The 21,689-nt window shown below is 39.4% G+C and overlaps 1 protein-coding gene across 8 annotated transcripts in view; it reads right to left on the bottom strand.

The window, feature by feature from the left end:
- The window catches only part of LOC139764080 (uncharacterized), a 671,778-nt gene that overhangs the window by 67,238 nt on the left and 582,851 nt on the right, over positions 1–21,689 (bottom strand). For 7 of the 8 annotated variants that reach the window (XM_071690559.1, XM_071690560.1, XM_071690558.1 and 4 more), the window contains 4 exons: positions 19,291–19,347; positions 11,789–11,925; positions 11,316–11,455; positions 3,375–3,477 (listed from right to left, as the gene is read on the bottom strand). In XM_071690559.1, coding sequence (XP_071546660.1) covers positions 3,375–3,477; positions 11,316–11,455; positions 11,789–11,925; positions 19,291–19,347 — 437 coding nt within the window. The remainder of the gene's footprint in view (positions 1–3,374; positions 3,478–11,315; positions 11,456–11,788; positions 11,926–19,290; positions 19,348–21,689) is intronic. The other variant, XM_071690562.1, reaches the window with a different exon arrangement.

Genomic DNA, 21,689 nt, shown 5'->3' with positions numbered 1-21,689 from the left:
CACTGAGGACATCTCATTTCAAAGAAGCCATCATTTCCCTGCTCCTGATTGGAGTTCAGCTTTGAAGCTGCATAAAAGGGGTCCTAAGATTGTACAACTAATCAAATCATGTTGTTCAGTTCTCAAGCATATTGCTAATTTGAACGATGATCTGAAAATCAATATCCTCTAAAGATGAAATGTCAATGTCCCCACCATAAAATATTCTTTACATACTGCTATGCAGAAAACACAAGACACCTTTGTATCTCAGTGAGAAAAACAATAATGCATCAGCATCTTCCTCTGTATGTCTCATCGCCCTCTCATGGTGGGTTAAATTCTTTGAAGCCTAACTGATAAAAGCTTTATACTGAAGATAGGCAGTTTTAATGGAATCTATCTATCTCTGTCTCTGATGCACATTCCCTTCAGGAGCTTCCATGAAGGGGGTGGCCCAGGGAACAGAGTCTCCACTTACTCCTGTCCTTACATGCCTTCCCCTTCATACACCATTCCATGCGTTCTTCCAATGTTTCTCTCCCTCCAGTCCTCTTCCACTCTACATCCCCCAGTCATGGGTGGTCTTCCTCACACACCAACCCCTTTAATAATACTATCATACATTCTCCCGTAAACTTTCCGTCTTGCATTCTTTCCACAAGTCCAAACCACCTCAAAGTATTCCATTTCACTCCCCAATTCATTCCCCTTGCATTCTCTCCCATATAAAATCTCTCATACACCACCCTCATCTTTTTTTCATTCAATCTAGTCATATCACATGCTTCTCCTAAAGAGCTCATTTCCACAACCTGAAATTTTCACCTCTGAGACTCATTCCATGTCCATGGTCAGGGTCGGAAAGACTATACTGTCCCTTCATCCTTTCTTCATTTCCATACTTACACCTCCAACCTTCATTATTCCATCAAGGGACCCAATTATTGTTCTATCCTGCACTGCTCTCTCCCTTATCTGTCCTTCCATATCACCAAACTTACCTAAGACAGCTCCCAAGTACCTAAATTCTTACACTTTTTCAGTCTTTCTCTCTATATACCTATAACACATTTTAGTACACTTTCTTCTCTCACTCTATAGGGCTTTGCAAAATTTATACTTTCACAATGTTTCCCTTCAAACATCATTACTTTCCTTTTTCTTGCACTTACCTTCAATTGCCTACACTTAAACACATAAAGCATACTTACAACCTTATGCAACTCCTCTTCACTCTCAGCAAACAACACATTATCATCCACAAACAGGCTTGTCACTAGCCACTATACCTCACCACTTCACTCTATCTCTGCACACCCTTTCCCATGTTTTGTTTTCACCTTCCTTATCATTCTATCTAAATATCACATTAAAAAGCCATGGTGACATCACACAGCCCTGCCTCCCATACACACATATACTCAAACTTTTGCTCAACTCTCTGTCCACTCTTATACATGCATTTGCTCCTTTACAGAAGGCTTTCATACTATCAAAAAGTTGTTCCCTTACCCAATATATCCTTAACACATCCCAAAAAGCATTCCACTCATCTCTGTCACATGCTTTTTCCAGAGCCATAAAAGCTTCATACAGCTTCTTATCTTTCACTAAATATTTTTCCAGAGTCATGCTCACTGCAAAAATAAGACCCACACATTCCCTATCTTTCCTAAATCCCCCTTGCTCATCGCTTCTTTTGCATTCAGTCACTTTCATCACTCTTTCAATAAACAATCGCACACATTTTTCATGGTTACTTAACAGGCCTATTCCCCTATAAGTGCTACATACATCCTTATCATCTTTCCTTTGAATACAGAAACAATAATAGTTTCAACCCAATCCTCAGGCACAAATCTCCGCTAAATCACATATCAAATGCATCCACTCTATCATATGTTCTCCATACTTTGAAATTTCAGCCATAATCCCATCCACTCCACATGCCTCTCCTACTGAATTCAACCTCATTATCACCCATTGCACCTCCTGTCTTGCTATATGCCCTTCCACTTGTATCCTTTTCCTTCAATCTTTTAGTCCTCTGGTGTTTTGAATGTAAAAACTTAATTTGCACTCAACATAGGCATTTTAAGGGGATGATCAAACCTCTTCCCTATTCTCCTTACTGTTACATGCAATAGTGAAAGCTCATTTCATGTTCTGGCTCTGTTTCCTGTGCCATGCAGTGTTTCAAGCAATGAACTGTGACAGGAGTCTCATTTACCTGCATCTTGCAGTAATATTCAAATTTTTTGAATGTCTGAAGAACTGACAAGAGATAATATGTAGGATTTAGTTTTAAGAAAAAAGAACTGCTGAGAAGTGTTTGGTCTAATCTTTTATCATAGTTAATGGGTACTTTCCATTAAAAATTACCATTCCTGTCTTAATGATCCAAGTTAAAGACTCTGAGCACAAGGGAATCACTGCTGGAAAATTAATGGACGGGCATGATACAGAAAACCTTTTCTTAATAAAAAAAAGTGCTTTATTGATGGAGTAAATGCACAATGACAAAAGCATTTTGGTCATAAGGTAAGACTGAATGACGAAGGCTGAGATCAAATACATGGCAAATAAGTACATTAGATATGTGCTGTATAAAGATGAGCAGAGTTGTTCTAAAACCTGAATGCTTAAAGATACTGGTATTGAATTTGTATGAAAAGAAATATAAATAACAAAATATATAGTCTAAAGGTGGTATATTCTGAAACAATTCTTAAAATGCATATTTCATTCTTATGGCACGTGGTATTCCTCTTCTAAACGCATGAAAATTATTTCATCAAAGAAAATATACAAACATGCCATGACAAGAATATCAGTAATCACTCCTTTGATAATGTTTACATGAGAATGCTAATCGAAAACACTGATCTCAAGGAACATTATACTATGTCAAGCATGTTTTTCTCTCATCCTAGGCTACTTCATGATAGACTGTATATGCATAAGATGATGCCATAGTGGTCATGTGAGTGGCAGAAGTGGCAGTGAGCTTTGGGCATAAGTTTGCTGCGAGCAGTAATCTCAACATTCCAGAGTTGAGTTGTAGGCATGGGGGCAATATATGTGGCTTGGTTCAAACTACACATGCAAGCATAATTCTATGGCAGGTTAACTGTTCTACTTATTATAAAGACTCAGATTGTCATTCATGTTTAAATGCAGTTATCACTTGCCATAATAACTACTTTATAAATATGATAGATACTGATAATGAAAAATGAAACTTTTAAAATGAACTGGTAAATTACTAAAAATGAACTTCAGAATCTAATTCATACAACACTTCACTAACTGAAACTGAAAAATATAATCAAATCAAAAGGCAGCTACCTTCACACAAAAACTAAATTCAAGGTGTATTTTACAGTACTTACATTGGACTGTTACGGTGAAAGAACACTTTGCTCTATTTCTGTAAGGGTCCATGGCAACATAATGTACTGGATAAGTCCCAGATGTCAGATGTCTTCCTGGTTCCTGCACATGACAAATGATTTATACTTCAATTTTCATATCAAGCTAAGAGACAGAGAAAACACAAAAGAATGAGAATTATCATCAAAAGTGAGTGAAAATTCAAGTCTAAGCATATGAAGGAATATAGGTTAAAAAAAAAGCAGCACATCAAGCCATCATTAGTTTTTCTTCCTTTTGTGATACACTTAAAAGGTATATAACATGGTTATGATACACCTGACAATCTACAACTCTACTCTATATGTACATTCTTTAAATCTTCTAATACATTAGGGTTGCCTGTGCAGATCCTTCTTAAAACCTGAAACTGATACATCTCTGTAGACGACTCTATTAAAATGAAACTGTGTTGAAGTGAAGTTAGCACAATCCATCCTTGCTCATGAGGCAGATGACCAACACAACAGTGCACCACACTGCCACTTCCCTCTACCACCACCTGCACTCCTTACACTGGGACTGGGATAATCCTCACCCTTAATGTTGGCATACCATACTCTTCCTTCTCCTGTCTTCATTCTTCCATATTTTCATGAAAACTAAATTCTTTTGATTCACTATCACTCTCATCAAACTGTTGAGGTCAAACTTTTCTAATAAATGAATATAATATGGCAAGTAGCAGCTGGTAAGCAGCCAATGACCAGGGAGGTATATTACCTGTACTAACTGCTAAGGTATCAGGAGGGTTAGTGACACCTGTGTAGTGAGACAGCACTTCAGAGGTTGTCAAGTTGCATTCCTCTGACCTACGTAGCTATCCTTTCTTTCTGCCTCACTTACATGTGGACTACTGGTATCTGTCCACAAATAGACAATCTCTCCATGTCACGCACAACACTTGGCAACACTTTACTCACACAGCTCGTTCTTCATAACTCTAGATTTTCCTGCGGTGAGCACTATGCACGAGCCCTGCCTTTTGGCAAAATGTTAGAAGCAATAGATAGAAGTAGAAGACAAGAACATTTTGGTAGGAGCATTAGGTACAAACATTAGGTAGAAGTAGTTGGTAGAATATTAGGCAGGAGCAACAGATTGAAGTAGTAATTAGGAACATCAGGTAGGAACCTCTGCAAACACTGCACTAGAGTTGCCCTTAGCCAGTGGCCTGTTAACGTTAAGACACTAAAGGCTAAGAAGCAGTGCTGGCATTCACTAGTAATGGAGTCTTTACTGTTGTGGCCACTTTGTTGAGGGAGTTCCAGTTGGGAACGGGAGTCAGAGATATAGATAGACAGTAACAATATGGGTTTTCTTCTTCAGCTTACACACAGTGAAACTATCATATCGTACACTGGACATGGTAATGGTTACTGGCCACTCAGGTAGAAAAAATATGAACTGAAGTATGAAAATGTTCTCTGAGATGCCAGCAAGTGAATTATAACGTTTCAAACTTAAGATACCACATACAGGATACTTGCAGTCATCTCCCAGAGACAAGGCATCATATATATGGATATCAACAGTCACCAGGTTAAACAGCCACAGAGACATTACACAACTTTGACAAAGACACACCTCCGCCTAGAACCACTCACCCTTCTCCCTTCCTACTTACATATATGCCATACTCTCCCAGTAAAACCTCTTGCTGCATATAGCAAAATCCCTGATGCATCATATATTCATAATGTCTTACACAATGCATCTCTGTGTACCCTAAAATATACTTTCTCCATATATGCTACAAACAAATCACTATTTCTCTTAGTATTTCTCATACAAAAATGAGGGTATAATAAACTAGAAGTGTTTCTTGGAACACTTGTGTAACCTACAATCCAACATAGTTGCAGGCAGTGAAATAGAAACAGGTGAAAATATTTTTGGAAAATATAAAAAAAAAAACATTGGTATTATGTTCCATAGGCAACAGTACATTGTTCTTCATGAGCAAGATTAAGTTCCTGGTTAAGCCTTATTACAAGGGGCCTAACTCTGCTTCTTGAGCCATCTTAATTGTTCTTTCACTGTTCTTGTTGAATGTTTGTGCTGGCTCACTGCAATTCCCTGAAGGATTATAACCTATACCATGCAAGTCTTTCATAAAGTTACTCTTCTCTTTGCAATACCATAAGAGAAATAGCTGGTCAATCAATGTTCAGTAATGTGGAATTATTATGGATACGCACTTCTTGACTTCTAATGCTAAGCACTGCCAAGCAGTGCCAAGGAAAAAACAGGTTCACTATGTAGATCACCATCACCTACAAGATCATGCAAGTCTACTGACACAGTTAATGACTAATAATTCTAATTCTGCATGAAATGCTTATACTATGTCAATGGAAAGGAGGAAAGTTTTTATCTATCCAATATGGATCAGAACTTATGTCCATGACAATTTCTGTTTCACAAAAAAATTTGCTTTATGGGAAAAGTTTCAGATAGTTTTTCATTATGTAAGGCAATACTAGAAGCGTCCATATGCACCTTAACCAAAGCACCTCTCTTTGAAAGCATCTTTTAAGTTTCAACATTTCCATATAATCTCAGTTCTTCAACTTTACCAGTGAATCCTAACTGTATCCACAACCCCAACATTAAAAAAACTATCAGAAAACCTTTCTCAATTACTCAGATTTTACGTCAGCAAATCACACCTCTGCTAGAGGTCACTTTCCCATGAGATACGCTTTGCCGCTTCACGCCACCAGTTGCTGTGCTTCCTTCACGCTGTCCAGATGGTTTTCTGCAGCTGCGAGCTTGGCAGCCTTCTTCCCGTGATCCTCTGGAGTGGAAAGGCTTTGCTACAGCCTGTCACCCAGTTTGGGGCTGGCTGCAACACCACCCGTGATCCGTTAAGGAGAGGGGAGAGAAGTGCATTGTTGATGCACTTGTGGAGTTGACGACTCTCACACTGACCTGCACCGCCGCCTTGCTATCACCGCTGCCATGTCGGATGTCCCGGACATACGGAGGTCAAGTAAGGAAGGCGATTCTGAACATGCCAGGCATGTGAGGAAAGGCTCCTCACACAGGACTAGCTCCAGGAGCAGCCCTTCTCAGCGGGAGGCTCTTCAGGGCGGTAACAATAGGCCCCATGGTCACGTCACTGGTGATGGCGTTGATTCTGCTTCCCAGCACACACGTTCCTTGCCTTCTACCTCACGGGAAGAGGCATCTGCGCTGCCCTGGAACATGGTGATAGACGCTTTGGCTGCTTTACGTGGTGATGTGGAGAAATTGAAGGAGAAAAGGAACTTAGGCCCCAGTCGGGGGGCTGATGACGCCGCGGCGGCCGCCAATGTAAACATTGGCCTTCCTAGCCAGGTGGTGCCTCCCTCACGCTCGCCCACGGGTTTTTCGGGCTTTACTCCAGGGCGGCCTGACAGTGTTCTCCTGTCGTGTGCCAGGGCTTACGGTCCTGTGGATGAGGTGTCTGATGGCACTGACCAGCATGTTGCCGATATGGTTAACCATGTATTTGCTCACAGCTTGCGAGAGGAGGAGTATAAGGAGATTTTGGAGGATGCTGCAGCCAAGAGGCCAGATAACTGTCATGCCTTAGCACCCGTGGATTGCAACTTGCAAGTTTTAGATGCACTGAAGACTGAGGCCAAGAAGGCAGACTTCCGTTTGAAGGATGTTGGGAAAGACATTATTACGGCTACCACAATTTTGACTAAGTCACTCATACTGCTTGACAAGATCGCCCAGACTAGCCAACCAGATGTTGCCCAGGAAGTGGGCATGCTTAATGGTGCCCTGGCACTCCTGGGTCATGCTAATCACAAGAATAATCTGGCTTGCCGGTTCATCATCAAGCGCGAAATTAACCACAAGTATGCTCACCTCTGTTCAGATAAAGTGCCCATGACTCGTCTTCTGTTTGGGGATGATGTCTCACTCTCAATGCCAAGCACATTGAGGAGTCTGAAAAGTTAAGGAGTAAGATTGCTCCAAGGAAACCGCTCTCTACCTCGAAGTTTGGTCCTGGCAAATTTAGGGGCTCTTCTGGGAGACTGTCATACAGGGATTTTATGGCCAGGTTTCACCCATATGGCCTACGCACGCCTGGTCCCTGGAGTGAGCACCGGCAATCCTTCTCACGGAAGGGTCCTGAGACAAAAAACTCCCGAGGCCGGGGTCACAATCCCCAGCAGTAACTGAGGTGAGTCATCCTTTTCAAGCTGGAAGACTTCACTATTTTGTACATGAGTGGCATGCTATTACCAATGATCCAAATATTCTAGATATTGTTCAGCATTGCCATTTAGATACTGATGTTGCTAACATTGGTCCTTTATTTGCTGAAGAAGTTGAGTATGTGTTTAATGTCGAGGAAAAGGAAATTGTTTGCCAGGAAATTGTACAGCTTTTGAGTCTGGGGGTTATCAAGGAGACCCAGAGACAGGAGGGGCAGATTCTTTCCCCTATTTTCTTAAGACGGAAGAAGGATGGTGGGTTTAGGATGATCCTTAACATGGAAAAATTTAATAAATTTTTAGAGTACAAACGCTTCAAGATGGTAAATTTTGGGCTGGCAGTTTGTCTTGTTAACAGCAGTGTCTTCAAGGCCTCTGTCAATTTGCGGCACGCCTATTATTCTGTTAAGATAGCTGAGGAGCAACAACAGCTTTCTGTGTTTCAAGTGGCAAGGAAAAATTTATCAATTCACGTGTCTCCCTAATAGGGTTGCCGGATGGTCCCCGTCTGTTCACTAACTTAATGAAACCGGTTTTTGCTGTACTTAGAGAGAAGGGACATATCATCATGAGTTTCATTGATGATACTCTTATTTGTCACTGCACTTTTGATGGATGTTGTGAGAGTGTGCGTGCCACTGTTGACTTGCTCAAGAAGTTAGGTTTCTGTATTAACGAAAGCAAATCTGTCTTGGTCCCCACTAAGCGCTTGGAGTATTTGGGGAACATTATAGATTCTGAGACTATGACAGTAACATTACCTGATCGTAGGATACACAAGATACTACAATGCTGTGAAGAATTGTTACATAGTGACAAAGCCAAAATTCGGAATGTGGCCAGAGTTGTTGGGCTATTGGTTGCAGCCGTTCCAGCAACAGAGATGGGGAAACTGCATTACAGGCGGTTAGAATGTGCTAAGATTGCTGCGTTAAGAGTCGCAAAAGGTAACTTTGACAAGTGGATGGTGGTCACTCATTAGATGAGATTGGACTTGCTTTGGTGGGTATCTCACACTGCATTGCAAAACAGACAGATTTTCTCGGAAGGGTACAGAATTGGATCAGTATACTGATGCATCAAATTTAGGTTGGGGTGGCCACCTCAATCAACAAAAAGTTAATGGGAGATGGTCATTATCGGAATCTGCCTTGCACATTAATGCATAGGAACTCAAAGCCATCTCCCTGGTAGTGCGCTCATTTGCATCTCTTCTCAAAGGACGACATGTTCGGGTGTTTTGTGATAACACGACGGCAGACCTATGTCAATAAAATGGGCGGCACACAGTCCTCACTGTGTAATGACATTTGCCGTGACCTTTGGGAGTGGTGTGCGGTGAATGATATCTGGCTTACCTGCTCTCATGTACCGGGTAAAGTCAATCTCATGGCAGACGCTGCATCTCGGACATTCAATGACACGTATGAGTGGAAATTGAATGAAGAACTCTTTAGGGCCATCTCTGAAGTATTTGGGGTTCCGAGCATTGATCTCTTTGCTTCTAGACTGAATGCTCAAGTGACTCGTTTCTGCTCCTGGAAACCTGACCCAGATGCAGAACATTTTGATGCCTTTCCCATCTGCTGGTAGCAGTTGGAACTACTCTACCTTTTCCCACCCTTTGCGCTGATTCCCAGGTGCCTACAGAAAATTCGAGCTGGGTCAGCGAAGGGGTGGATGGTATTGCCTCTCTGGCCGTCCCAGCCCTGGATGGGGACTCTACTCACTTTGCTGGTCAAGGAACCACGGCTGATTCCGAGGGGGGCACACGTCTTGCGTCACCCATCGACGGAGGAGGAACACCCCATTCTCCAACACACCCGACTGATGGCTTGCCTCTTATCTGGCAACGTCTGCGAGACAGGGGCATTTCTCAGGCCGGTATGGACATCATACTTGCCTCCTGGAGACCTGCGACTGCGAGGAAGTATCAGCCACATATTAACAGGTGGTTACAGTTTTGTGGTAGCCGGAACATCGATCCCTTTGCTCCCACTGTAACTAATATTGTGACTTTTCTGTCTGTCACTTTCCACAGAGGTGTTAGTTATACTTCAATCAACACTGCCAGGGGTGCACTCTCCTCCCTGGGGATTACTGTGGATGGTTGCAGTGCAGGCAGCCATCCTCTTGTCACCAGGTTCTTAAAGGGAGTTTTTAACTTGCAGCCGTCTGTCCCTAGGTATACAAGAACTTGGGATGTTCAGCAGGTGCTACAGCATCTGCGTGCCATGGATCCTTTGTCCTCCCTCTCTTTAAAGGATTTAACACTGAAGCTTGTGATGTTGATGGCACTTATGCAGGCTGCCAGAATACAAACTTTGCATTGTTTGTTGCTGAAGAATATTAGTTTTGGGCTGGCTTCTGTTTGTGTTTGGTTAGGGGAAACTATTAAACAGTGCAGGCCAAAGTTCAATGTGTGGTTTGTGACCTTTTAAAGCATATTCTACTGACACTAGATTGTGTGTGTGTGACACTCTGAAAATGTATATTGCTAGGACAGAGGAGTTCAGAAATTCTGCACATCAGGAGAATGGGAAGTTACTCCTAAGTTTTATCAAGCCCCACAAGCATGTAAGGAGGGACACTGTTGCAAGGTGGATTCGAACAGTGCTTTCTCTGTCGGGCATAGACTCCAGCCAGCATTCAGCGGGCAGTGTTCGGCCTGCAGCTACATCGAAAGCCAAAGCCATGGCTCTACCGATTGGACACATCATGGCAAGGGCTGGGTGGTCCAGGGCTGCCACTTTTGCCAAGTTTTATGACAAGGAGATTGTCCCGAGTTACGATCCTTTCCAAGATGCTGTCCATCAATAGTCTGTTCATTTTGTTTGCCATAGGAGATGTTGTCTCTTGTCACCTGGTCCATGGCTATGTAAATTTCTTACTATATTGCAGTTGGTTACTGCTTGTATCATTCCTCCTCTCTACATGTCTACAGTACGACACCTACATGGCTTCAAAACCTCATGGGAAAGCGACCTCTAGCAGAGGTGTGATTTGCTGACGTAAAATTAATGAAGTACATGAGACTTACCATAGGTCAGTTGAAATGTACTTCGAATTTTATGAAGCAAATCACCCCTGCTAGAAGGGAGCTTTCATATGCCCACCTCTCCCACCCTACGCTCTGTAGCGTCTTGTGGCTTACATATTTCTAGCAGTGCGAAATGTTCAGTTACTTTCATGTGGTTGGTCATACTTTTTCAAGTCTGGTGGCGTAAAGCGGCAAAGCGTATCTCATGGGAAAGCTCCCTTCTAGCAGAGGTGATTTGCTTCATAAAATTCGAAGCACATTTCAACAGACCTACGGTAAGTCTCATGTACTTCATTAATTATATAAGTAAACTCAATGTTACAACGCTATGTCTTGTTAACATGAAACTATGGGGTTGCACCTTTCCACCTAGACATGCCTGATAGATCATGTTCTTTCCTTGTAAACTTCTTACAGGCTTTCCTTCATGATACTTTTCATAATGCAGGTTCCACTCCCATCAAAATCTTATTCATAAACAAATATCAAACTCAGTCATAAAAAGTGAAGAATAACACAAAGGAAAAGAAAATATACCACACAGGTTTTCTTGTGGCTTGAATTATTCATACAGGACACTAAACATAACACAAATTTTATATTAGACTTCCAGAAGTGAAATTTCAACATTTTTTCATACTAACCATAGATTTCCATAGGTGAACGATTTCCACATTATCCTTAAACACTGGTTCCTTCCATGATACTTTAGTGCTCACTTCCCCTTCTGGCAGGCGGACAGTGAAAGACTTTGGGCAACCAAACACTTGTGGATCCTCCTTATCTGGGGTAAAAAAAAAAAATACTGTTCATCACCTAGAATAAAGTCAACTGAGGCATAAATCAGACATGGAAAAAAGAAACAGGTTGATGAAATGGAATAAAGTATGCAAGATATTGAGAAAACTGTGAGACATCATACAAGTTTGCTGTTACTCAAAGAAACATGAAGTTAAATGACAAAAGACAAGGAAAAAACAAATGGTTGATGAAATGGAATAAAGTATCCAGTACAAAAACAAAAAAACTTTGACACATCACGAGAGCTTCTGTTACTCATAGGAGCTTAAAATTAAAAGATTAGCAGCAAAAGTAATTCAATACAAGATTGACTGACCTACAACCTCTACTGTAAAGGAACATGTTGCAGACTCCTCTGAGACTGGTGAGCGAGCAACAAAAGTCACTGTTGTTTTTCCAGAGGGCAAGTCAGCTTCCATCTGTTTTGCCCATTCTGGTGTGGCATCAACATACCTAGATAAGTACAAAATACAGTGAATTTCTTCATCATGAATCAAAAAGATAGTCTATCAACTCGAATAGAACTTTTACAATTCAATTACAAACAGTATAGCAAAGAATACAATAGAAGAACTTAAAAAGAACTGAACAAACATTTATACAGACAAAGCTGCTATAGCATTTAAAATTCAAGATGTAACCATGGATACTACATATACATATTTTCCTTTAAGTGGGAACTAATTTTCTATCCCTAGAAAATAATTCTGCTAACTCTAGAAACAAAAAAAAAAATGAAAAGTTTCTGCTCACTCTAGTCATAAAAAATTAAAAAGTTCCTGCTCATTCTAGTAATAATAAAAAATGTAAAAGTTTCTTTATCATATGGTGTCCTATCTTAATGCTTAATAGTATTAACTGCACTCCTATGTACATTGCGTAGAAAATGTATTGGATATGGGAATTAATTTTACATAACTGGGGACCACAACCCTCACCAAGCAAGCTCACAAAGCACTTGGACACCAAATTCCCTGAGGTAGACTTCTTATCCTGCTGTGTTCTGTACAGCTAAATACTGAATGTACTAACAGCCCACCCTACAGTTACTGTACTTAAAGCGATGTTTAAGTTATTCATTCACAACAACCAAGCAATCAAAATAGGAGGTTAAGTAAATCTGATCAAGCTTTATTGTCAGACATCGTGCACATGTAGTATCATTGGGGAATTCTTATAGAGACAATTCATACACTGAATCAAATGCACTACTATTAATCTGAGCAACAGAAAATTATGAAATATGTGGATTATTACTAGGAGCAGCTTTATATTATCAACTCAGGCCACATTTGTTGAAAATTGAAAATAAAATCTAAGCTCTTAACTCACATGACAACAAATCTAGCCATTGTGCGGTATATTTATTCAGATACACGATTTGGCTGCAAGAGAAATTAAGTTGCAAGGAAATTGGAAAGGTCAACATTAGTTTCTTAAGCTACATATGACAATAGCCCGTAAAGGGTGTTATGTAGGTAAAAGATTGGATGGTTATGGAATCTTCTGTAATAATGTAAAAAGCTGTACAGTTCAAGATAATATGCAAAAGTAATGAAAACTCACATGCTTGAGTCCCTAGCTGTAATATATTTCAAAACTAATTCAGTTTGTATGTAATCTATAATAATTCAAAGAATAAATGTCCTTTTGATTGCTGAACCTCTTACACTAAAATGCTGTCTCCTCACAAACAGTTAGGAAATTGTGTTAATCTACTCGAGATAAGATCACAGATTTACAAAATGAGATATATATTATCTAATCAATCTTAATGTTTACTTGTTGCAAGAAAAACAGGATTCTAACATTTCTTAAAAGTGATGTATTACACACTTTGAGTACTATTTTGTCTTATGGTACAGTTTACTATATTAAGGCTAGAATGTCATGACAAATTCCGTTATATGTCTACTAACTCCAACACAAGCTATCTAAATATTACAGACCTTGAAAAATGAATTACTCAATACAATGCAAATAAGGAGTGTCAAGAACTTGGAGTGAAATTTTATAGTTTGTTCTTAACTGTATCCATTGTTTACCAGTTTTGTTACAGACTCAGTTTTAATATATTTCTTCAAGTTATCTTTCAATCCATCTATTCTATTTACATCTTTGACACCTGTTCTCTCTGAGAACTCCCCCAAGGGGGTAGCCATAGCAAAAGAGTCTCCATAACTGCGGAACTCTAGTGCCACTTCTCAGCCTTTTGTGCCTCACTCTTAGCAGGCCACTAGCAAAGGGAAACTCTAGTGCAGTGTTTTCATAGGCTCCTACCTAATGTTCCCACCAACTACTATTACCTGGTGTGTCTACCTAATGTTCCATCATTGTAAACATATACTTTTCTCTACAAACTGCAACAGAGAAAATATTTATTTATCTATCAATTTTCCTCTGTCGCTGTCTCCTGCGTCTGCGAGGTAGCGCAAGGAAACAGACGAAAGAAATAGCCCAACCCACCCCCATACACACGTATATACATACACGTCCACACACACAAATATACATACCTATACATCTCAATGTACACATATATATATAAACACACAGACATATACATATATACACATGTACATAATTCATACTGTCTGCCTTTTATTTATTCCATCGCCACCTCGCCACACATAGAATAACATCCCCCTCCCCCCTCATGTGTGCAAGGCAGCGCGTTTCGTTCACACTCAGTCTCAAGCTGTCATGTAATAATGCCCAAAACCACAGCTCCCTTTCCACATCCAGGCCCCACAGAACTTTCCATGGTTTACCCCAGACGCTTCACATTCCCTGATTCAATCCATTGACAGCACGTCGACCCCGGTATACCACATCGATCCAATTCACTCTATTCCTTGCCCGCCTTTCACCCTCCTGCATGTTCAGGCCCTGATCACTCAAAATCTTTTTCACTCCATCTTCCCACCTCCAATTTGGTCTCCCACTTCTCCTCGTTCCCTCCACCTCCGACACATATATCCTCTTGGTCAATCTTTCCTCACTCATTCTCTCCATGTGCCCAAACCATTTCAAAACACCCTCTTCTGCTCTCTCAACCACACTCTTTTTATTTCCACACATCTCTCTTACCCTTACATTACTTACTCGATCAAACCACCTCACACCACATATTGTCCTCAAACATCTCATTTCCAGCACATCCACCCTCCTGCGCACAACTCTATCCATAGCCCATGCCTTGCAACCATACAACATTGTTGGAACCACTATTCCTTCAAACATACCCATTTTTGCTTTCCGAGATAATGTTCTCGACTTCCACACATTCTTCAAGGCTCCCAGGATTTTCGCCCCCTCCCCCACCCTATGATTCACTTCCACTTCCATGGTTCCATCCGCTGCCAGATCCACTCCCAGATATCTAAAACACTTACTTCCTCCAGTTTTTCTCCATCAAACTTACCTCCCAATTGACTTGACCCTCAACCCACTGTACCTAATAACCTTGCTCTTATTCACATTTACTTTTAACTTTCTTCTTTCACACACTTTACCAAACTCAGTCACCAGCTTCTGCAGTTTCTCACATGAATCAGCCACCAGCGCTGTATCATCAGCGAACAACAACTGACTCACTTCCCAAGCTCTCTCATCCCCAACAGACTTCATACTTGCCCCTCTTTCCAAAACTCTTGCATTCACCTCCCTAACAACCCCATCCATAAACAAATTAAACAAACCTGCCGCAAACCTACATTCACTGAGAACCAATCACTTTCCTCTCTTCCTACACGTACTCATGCATTACATCCTCGATAAAAACTTTTCACTGCTTCTAACAACTTGCCTTCCACACCATATATTCTTAGTACCTTCCACAGAGCATCTCTATCAACTCTATCATATGCCTTCTCCAGATCCATAAATGCTACATACAAATCCATTTGCTTTTCTAAGTATTTCTCACATACATTCTTCAAAGCAAACACCTGATCCACACATCCTCTACCACTTCTGAAACCACACTGCTCTTCCCCAATCTGATGCTCTGTACATGCCTTCACCCTCTCAATCAATACCCTCCCATATAATTTACCAGGGATACTCAACAAACTTATACCTCTGTAATTTGAGCACTCACTCTTATCCCCTTTGCCTTTGTACAATGGCACTATGCAAGCATTCCGCCAATCCTCAGGCACCTCACCATGAGTCATACATACATTAAATAACCTTACCAACCAGTAAACAATACAGTCATCCCCTTTTTTAATAAATTCCACTGCAATACCATCCAAACCTGCTGCCTTGCCGGCTTTCATCTTCCGCAAAACTTTTCCTACCTCTTCTCTGTTTACCAAATCATTTTCCCTAACCCTCTCACTTTGCACACCACCTCGACCAAAACACGCTATATCTGCCACTCTATCATCAAACACATTCAACAAACCTTCAAAATACTCACTCCATCTCCTTCTCACATCACCACTACTTGTTATCACCTCCCCATTAGCACCCTTCACTGAAGTTCCCATTTGCTCCCTTGTCTTACACAGTTTATTTACCTCCATCTAGAACATCTTTTTATTCTCCCTAGAATTTAATGATACAGAGAAAATACATTCATATATTTCCTATTCCAAACATCTATGATCACCTTGCTAATTTCACAGACTCATTATCCCTGTTTTCCTGCTTTTCATACTTAACAGATAAGTGTGAACATGTTACAAAAGCAAGTAAAAGCATGAAAACAGGGATCTCTTTCCTCATGTTGTGATGACATTATGTATGTAGTCCCACTAATATGGCATATGGAAAACTAATAAATCTTTTCATTGTTAATCAGTCCACTTAATCCTAATCGTACAATTTATTTCCCATAGTCATATATCATCTTTTAATGTACCACTAATGAGGGAAAATTTTTCACCTATTATTGCCTATCCTGAAGTAAAGTATCATCTGTCTTTATCTGGTGTAAATTTCAAGGATTTTTTGGGCCAGATCTAGAAAATATATCTCCTCTTGGTATTGAAAAAGTAAGAGAAAATGTCAAATTAATAATTTCATTTTGGGGTGGATTATTGATGCCTCTGAAGGCACCCCCTGAAAAATCAATGATGTAGCAAAAGGGTTAAGCTCAGTGCTAAGATGGGGAATTATTATAATAATGCAATATGAATATTGCAGGGGCAAGGCTAGCAAGCTTCATGACATCAAAAAATTTCTAAATAGTCTGGACTTACTCATGTGTATATTTTCATTTGTAGCATTATGTCTTTCATTTTAGTGTTGGTTTTCACAACTGATCCCAATTCCCTACAGTAAACTTATCAATACAATGCTCCACTTTAATACCTACCAAGCATATATGGTAAATCTAGGTTTCAGTATCAAAAATAACTGTAACATATATCAACCCAAGGGTCAGCCACATGAGCCTGAAGTCATATGTGATATATCTTCTTCCTAATTTAGGAATAAGCTATATGAACATAAACAAAAAGTCTGCATCAGAGGAATATCAATTGCATAGGAAGAATATAAAACTTTTTTAGCCCATGAGCCCAAGCAATAAGTGGAGGTTGAATTCTTTTATATTTTAGATATATTTTGGTATGGTAATATCATAACGTCTGTAATACATGCAAATATATACAATCTAAGACTCTGCACTAGAGTATAAATATATATATGTTAATAAAACACTGCCACCTCTAGTAACCCATGATTCATGTTGGTGGTAATTTTGAATGTGTTGGACCATGAATTTTTTGAGTTTATCAATTCAAGAAACAGTCTTGATGTTCTACCTGTACCAGCTCCGACTACATATAACTTCATAATACGGGTGTTAATTTGGGAACCATTACTTTATATGCAAAATAATGATGTCTACGACCATCAAATATAAAGAACTTCATGTTAACACAGAACTCTTGGATACTGATCATAACACTTGTTCATAACCATTCCAGTGCTATAGGTACCAACTGACATATATGTAGTAAGGCACTACTATTGTCAATCTACACATATAATTTCCCACCAAACATTGAATTTTACAGGCATCATAGGTGCTGTTATTGGTCATAGGTGGTAAATGGAATCACTGGAAGAGTGCCTTCACATACCACCCCATCACCATCCCCATTATGCCTGTACTTTAGGACTGACCAAACTAGGCATACTTATCTCTTAATTCATAAGAAAGAATAATTATTCCAATATCTTTTTTGTACACTTAATCATATAAATATGGGAGCTATGGATCTTTTTTGCATACTTAGGATTAAACAGTCAGGTAAATATTTTCTTTTCCTAAATTAGAAATGATTAAGAAAAAATGAAGATTCCATATATCCTGTGCACCTATTCACAAATAGAGAAAAAAATTATTTCACTATTTTTCATACAAGAGGAAAGTTAAAAAATCAGATATCCTCTAGGAGGGATACACAAGAGGTTCATCTTGTTAAGTAACACTAACTTTTCACCTACTCATTCAACAAACATTACAGCATCAAGAATAGCATCACTCCAACAAAAATAAGAGTATCTCATAACACTGTATGCCATTTATCCATCTATAAGTATCAAAATAAGATTCAAAAGACTTTGCAAGGCTCACTTAATTTGAAAACTATGCTACCATTATCACAACCCAAGACTTAGGTGAACTATGAATGGCGATATGGCCATAATAGATGTCAGATCACCAAGAATGAGCAAACCTGATACAAGACCACCCCTCAATTGTTCCAGTATAGCTTTGGTTCAATCTACTCTGTGGCTCTGGACAAGATCTTTATAATTTCAGCCTATTACAGGCTATTCGGCCCTATGTTAACCATGAAATGAGAAAATCTTATAAAAGATTATCACCAATCAATCATGAAAAGCTTTACTTTAACTGATCTATTGTTTCTGAAGATAATTAAATATTAAAAATTTATGGACAGATAACAACTTATGACAACCTAAGATCGCTTTTCACTGTGATGGCCAATTTAGATGCTCGATCAGCATGAAATGAGGGAAACTTCAATAAGTCTCTCCATAAACTGTTTCTGCAAAATCTTCATTCTACTGACCCAGTATTTTCTGAGGAAGAGATTGAAATGTGACTAACTCACAGACATAATAACAGACAGCGACAGGTGATGGTTAATGCAAAGTGACAATAACAGCTAACTAAATGAGCTTAAAAAGCTGAACTGGAATCATAGTCCTCTTTTTGCCTTAAAAGAGACAGTTGTCAGCATTACATTTGGGTAAACATATTCTTCTTAACCAGTGAACATGTAACCTATCAAAAATGTGCACATTGAATAAGCTGCTCCAAAATACCCTTCTCATCTTCTAGAGTGAGTGGTAAGGTAGCAATCTGCTCTCAACTACAAATGAGTGCATTCTCAATACCTAAGGTATATTTCTAGAGGGTTTAACCATAATTCCTCAATCAATTGAAGAGAAAAATATGCAACAGACAGAAAGAAACACCAACACAAATATGAATGGATGGCTCTAAAATACTCCTTCCTATCTTCAAGCAAAATCAGTAATTCCTATTTGAGCTTAACATTTTCACTATCTGCATCAAGCTACAGAATAAAGAGTAGAAATTGTAACTAATTTTAAGTTGTATGCAACTTATATGCATGAGCATGCTTTTTGTTTATCACAAGCAATGAAAAGTCAACAAAGCCATTATCATAACCACTTTTGAAAAGGTAAGTTACCAGGACTGAAAAGCTAAGTGAAGTTGCTGAACCAAAGAAAGCAAAAGCTATGGAATTAGGCAACGAGTCTGAGGGATAAGCTATAGAAATGTGAAGGTAAATGATGCTTTACCTTTGATTTGTGGTGTCCTGGGCCTGCTCTCTCTTCTGCTGGACGCCTGAGACATATCTACAAAACCACCTCCATCAAAACTCCAGTGAGGAGGCTATCAACCCTAAGGTCCTTTGACCTTATGATTACATTTCATTTTCCAAAAAGTGAGGAGTTTTTAGAAAAAAATTATAACTGCCAACAAATTTTTCATTCCTAAATGAAGTGCTTATGACAACTGTACATACTAGTTTAGCAATGAATATTTTCAAGATCAATTCTCAAACCTTTTCAAATGATTACTTTGTCTTTCATCTTAAACACATGTGTTTCAGCCAATTCAACTCACTTCAAATAACATGAGAAAGATATAAAACTCTATAGAACATTAAATTCTTTTGTCTACAGTATTAAAAAAAAAAGGACCTCAGGGTTGTTAAACAGCATGCAATAACTATTTAACTGCAGAAACCTTGTATGGTTGACTAAAAATTTATTACTTTAAATCATGATTCTTCTGAGCTAATATGAATGCACTATAAAGAGTCATAAGATGAACAAGGCATCCTTAATGAGATAGATGTTATGAAAATTCAGTCTAGTTAGTAGTCTCAGTCTACATGAGTATGTCATTAAAAAAAAATAAAGGCTGTAATTATCAAAAGGAAATGAGCTATATCTTAATGGCTTCTGATATTAGGAGGTAATAAGCTAAACCTTAAAGGCTTCTATCATTAGGAAGTACTGAGCTATGTCATGCCACACAATGCTTTGTGAATTCATGAGCAGACTTCAAACAAAATAGCAACTATAAAAAAAAAATTAGAAATATTTGTCATGAATACTAATCAATATCAACATATAACATTCCAATCACTATGATATTGTAATGTTGGTCTGCAACAGGTGTGTGTAATGTCATCATGACTGTTCAATTTGCTTATGAATGGGGTGGTAAAGGAGGTATATGCAAGGGTTGTGGGGAGAGGAGCAAGTATGCAATCTGTTGAGGAGTAAGGGAGCAAGCTAAGTGAGTTAGTTGATGTTTGCTGATGACACAACACTGGTGGCAAATTTAAGTTGGAAAATCCAGGATTTGGTCTCCAAGTATGGGAGAGTGTGTGAAATGAGGAAGCTGAGAGTAAATGTGAATAAAAGCAAGAATACTAGGTTTAGCAAAGCAGAAGGAAAAGTTAGTTTTTGATTGGAGAAAATTTGGACGAAGTAAAGTGCTTTAGATGCCCAGAAGTGGATATGGCAGCAAATGGAACCATGGAAGAAGTGAATCATAGGGTGGGTGTGGGGGCAAAGGTTCTGGGAGCAGCGAGGAGCATGTGGAAAGAGAAGCCATTATTTGGGAAGGCAGAAATAGGTGTGTTTGAAGATATGTTAGTTCCAACAATGTTGTACAGATGCAAGGCATGGGCTATAAATGTGAGTGTTTCAAAGAGTATGGATGAGTTAGAAATATAATGTTTGAAGACAATATGTAGTTTTCGGTAGTCTTATCGAGTAAGTAATAAAAGAGTGAGAGAAAGGTTTGGTAATAAATAATGAGTGGTTAACAAAGCTGAAGATGGTGCTGAAAAGATTTAGATGTACAGAGGGAATGAGTTAGGAGAGGTTGACAATGAAGATGTGTATCAAAAGTAGAGAGGAAAAGGAGAAGTGTGAGACCAATGTGGAACTGAAAAGTTGGGGTGAGAATCATTTTGAGCTTGAGGCAAGCACTAGATAAGAGTGATTTGGAGCAGTGTAGTATACAGGGGGGTGATGTGCTAACAATGGACTGAACCAGGGCATACAAAGTAGCTGGTAGAAACCTCAGAAAGGTCTGTGGGCCCTGGCTGTTCCTAGCATTACCTCCAAAACACAGGAAATGGGGCAAAAGAGCATGAAAGGAAAGGATGGAAAGATAAAAGAACATAAACAAATATTTTTTTATTATACTTTGTTGCTGTCTCCTGCATTAGCGAGGTAGCTCAAGGAACTGACGAAAGAATGGCCCAGCCCACCCAAAAAGGTCTGTGGGCCCTGGCTGTTCCTAGCATTAGCTCCAAAACACAGAAAATGGGGCAAAAGAGTGTGAAAGGCAAGGATTGAAAGATATCTATTTCATATTTATCATACTTTGTCTCTGTCTCTTGCGTTAGCGAGGTAGCGCAAGGAAACAGATGAAAGAATGGCCCAACCCACCCACATACACATGTATATACATACATGTCCACACTCGCACATATACATACCTATACATCTCAACGTATACGTATATATACACACACAGACATATACATATATACATGTACATAAATTCATACTGTCTGCCCTCATTCATTCCCATCGCCACCCCGCCACACATGATATAACAACCCCCTCCCCTGCATGTGCGCGAGGTAGCGCTAGGAAAAGACAACAAAGGC

Source organism: Panulirus ornatus, chromosome 48, assembly GCF_036320965.1.
Source record: "Panulirus ornatus isolate Po-2019 chromosome 48, ASM3632096v1, whole genome shotgun sequence".
Classification (NCBI taxonomy): Eukaryota; Metazoa; Arthropoda; class Malacostraca; order Decapoda; family Palinuridae; genus Panulirus; species Panulirus ornatus.
Note: the sequence above shows the minus strand (reverse complement) of the source record. Positions and strands in the feature narration are given on the sequence as shown.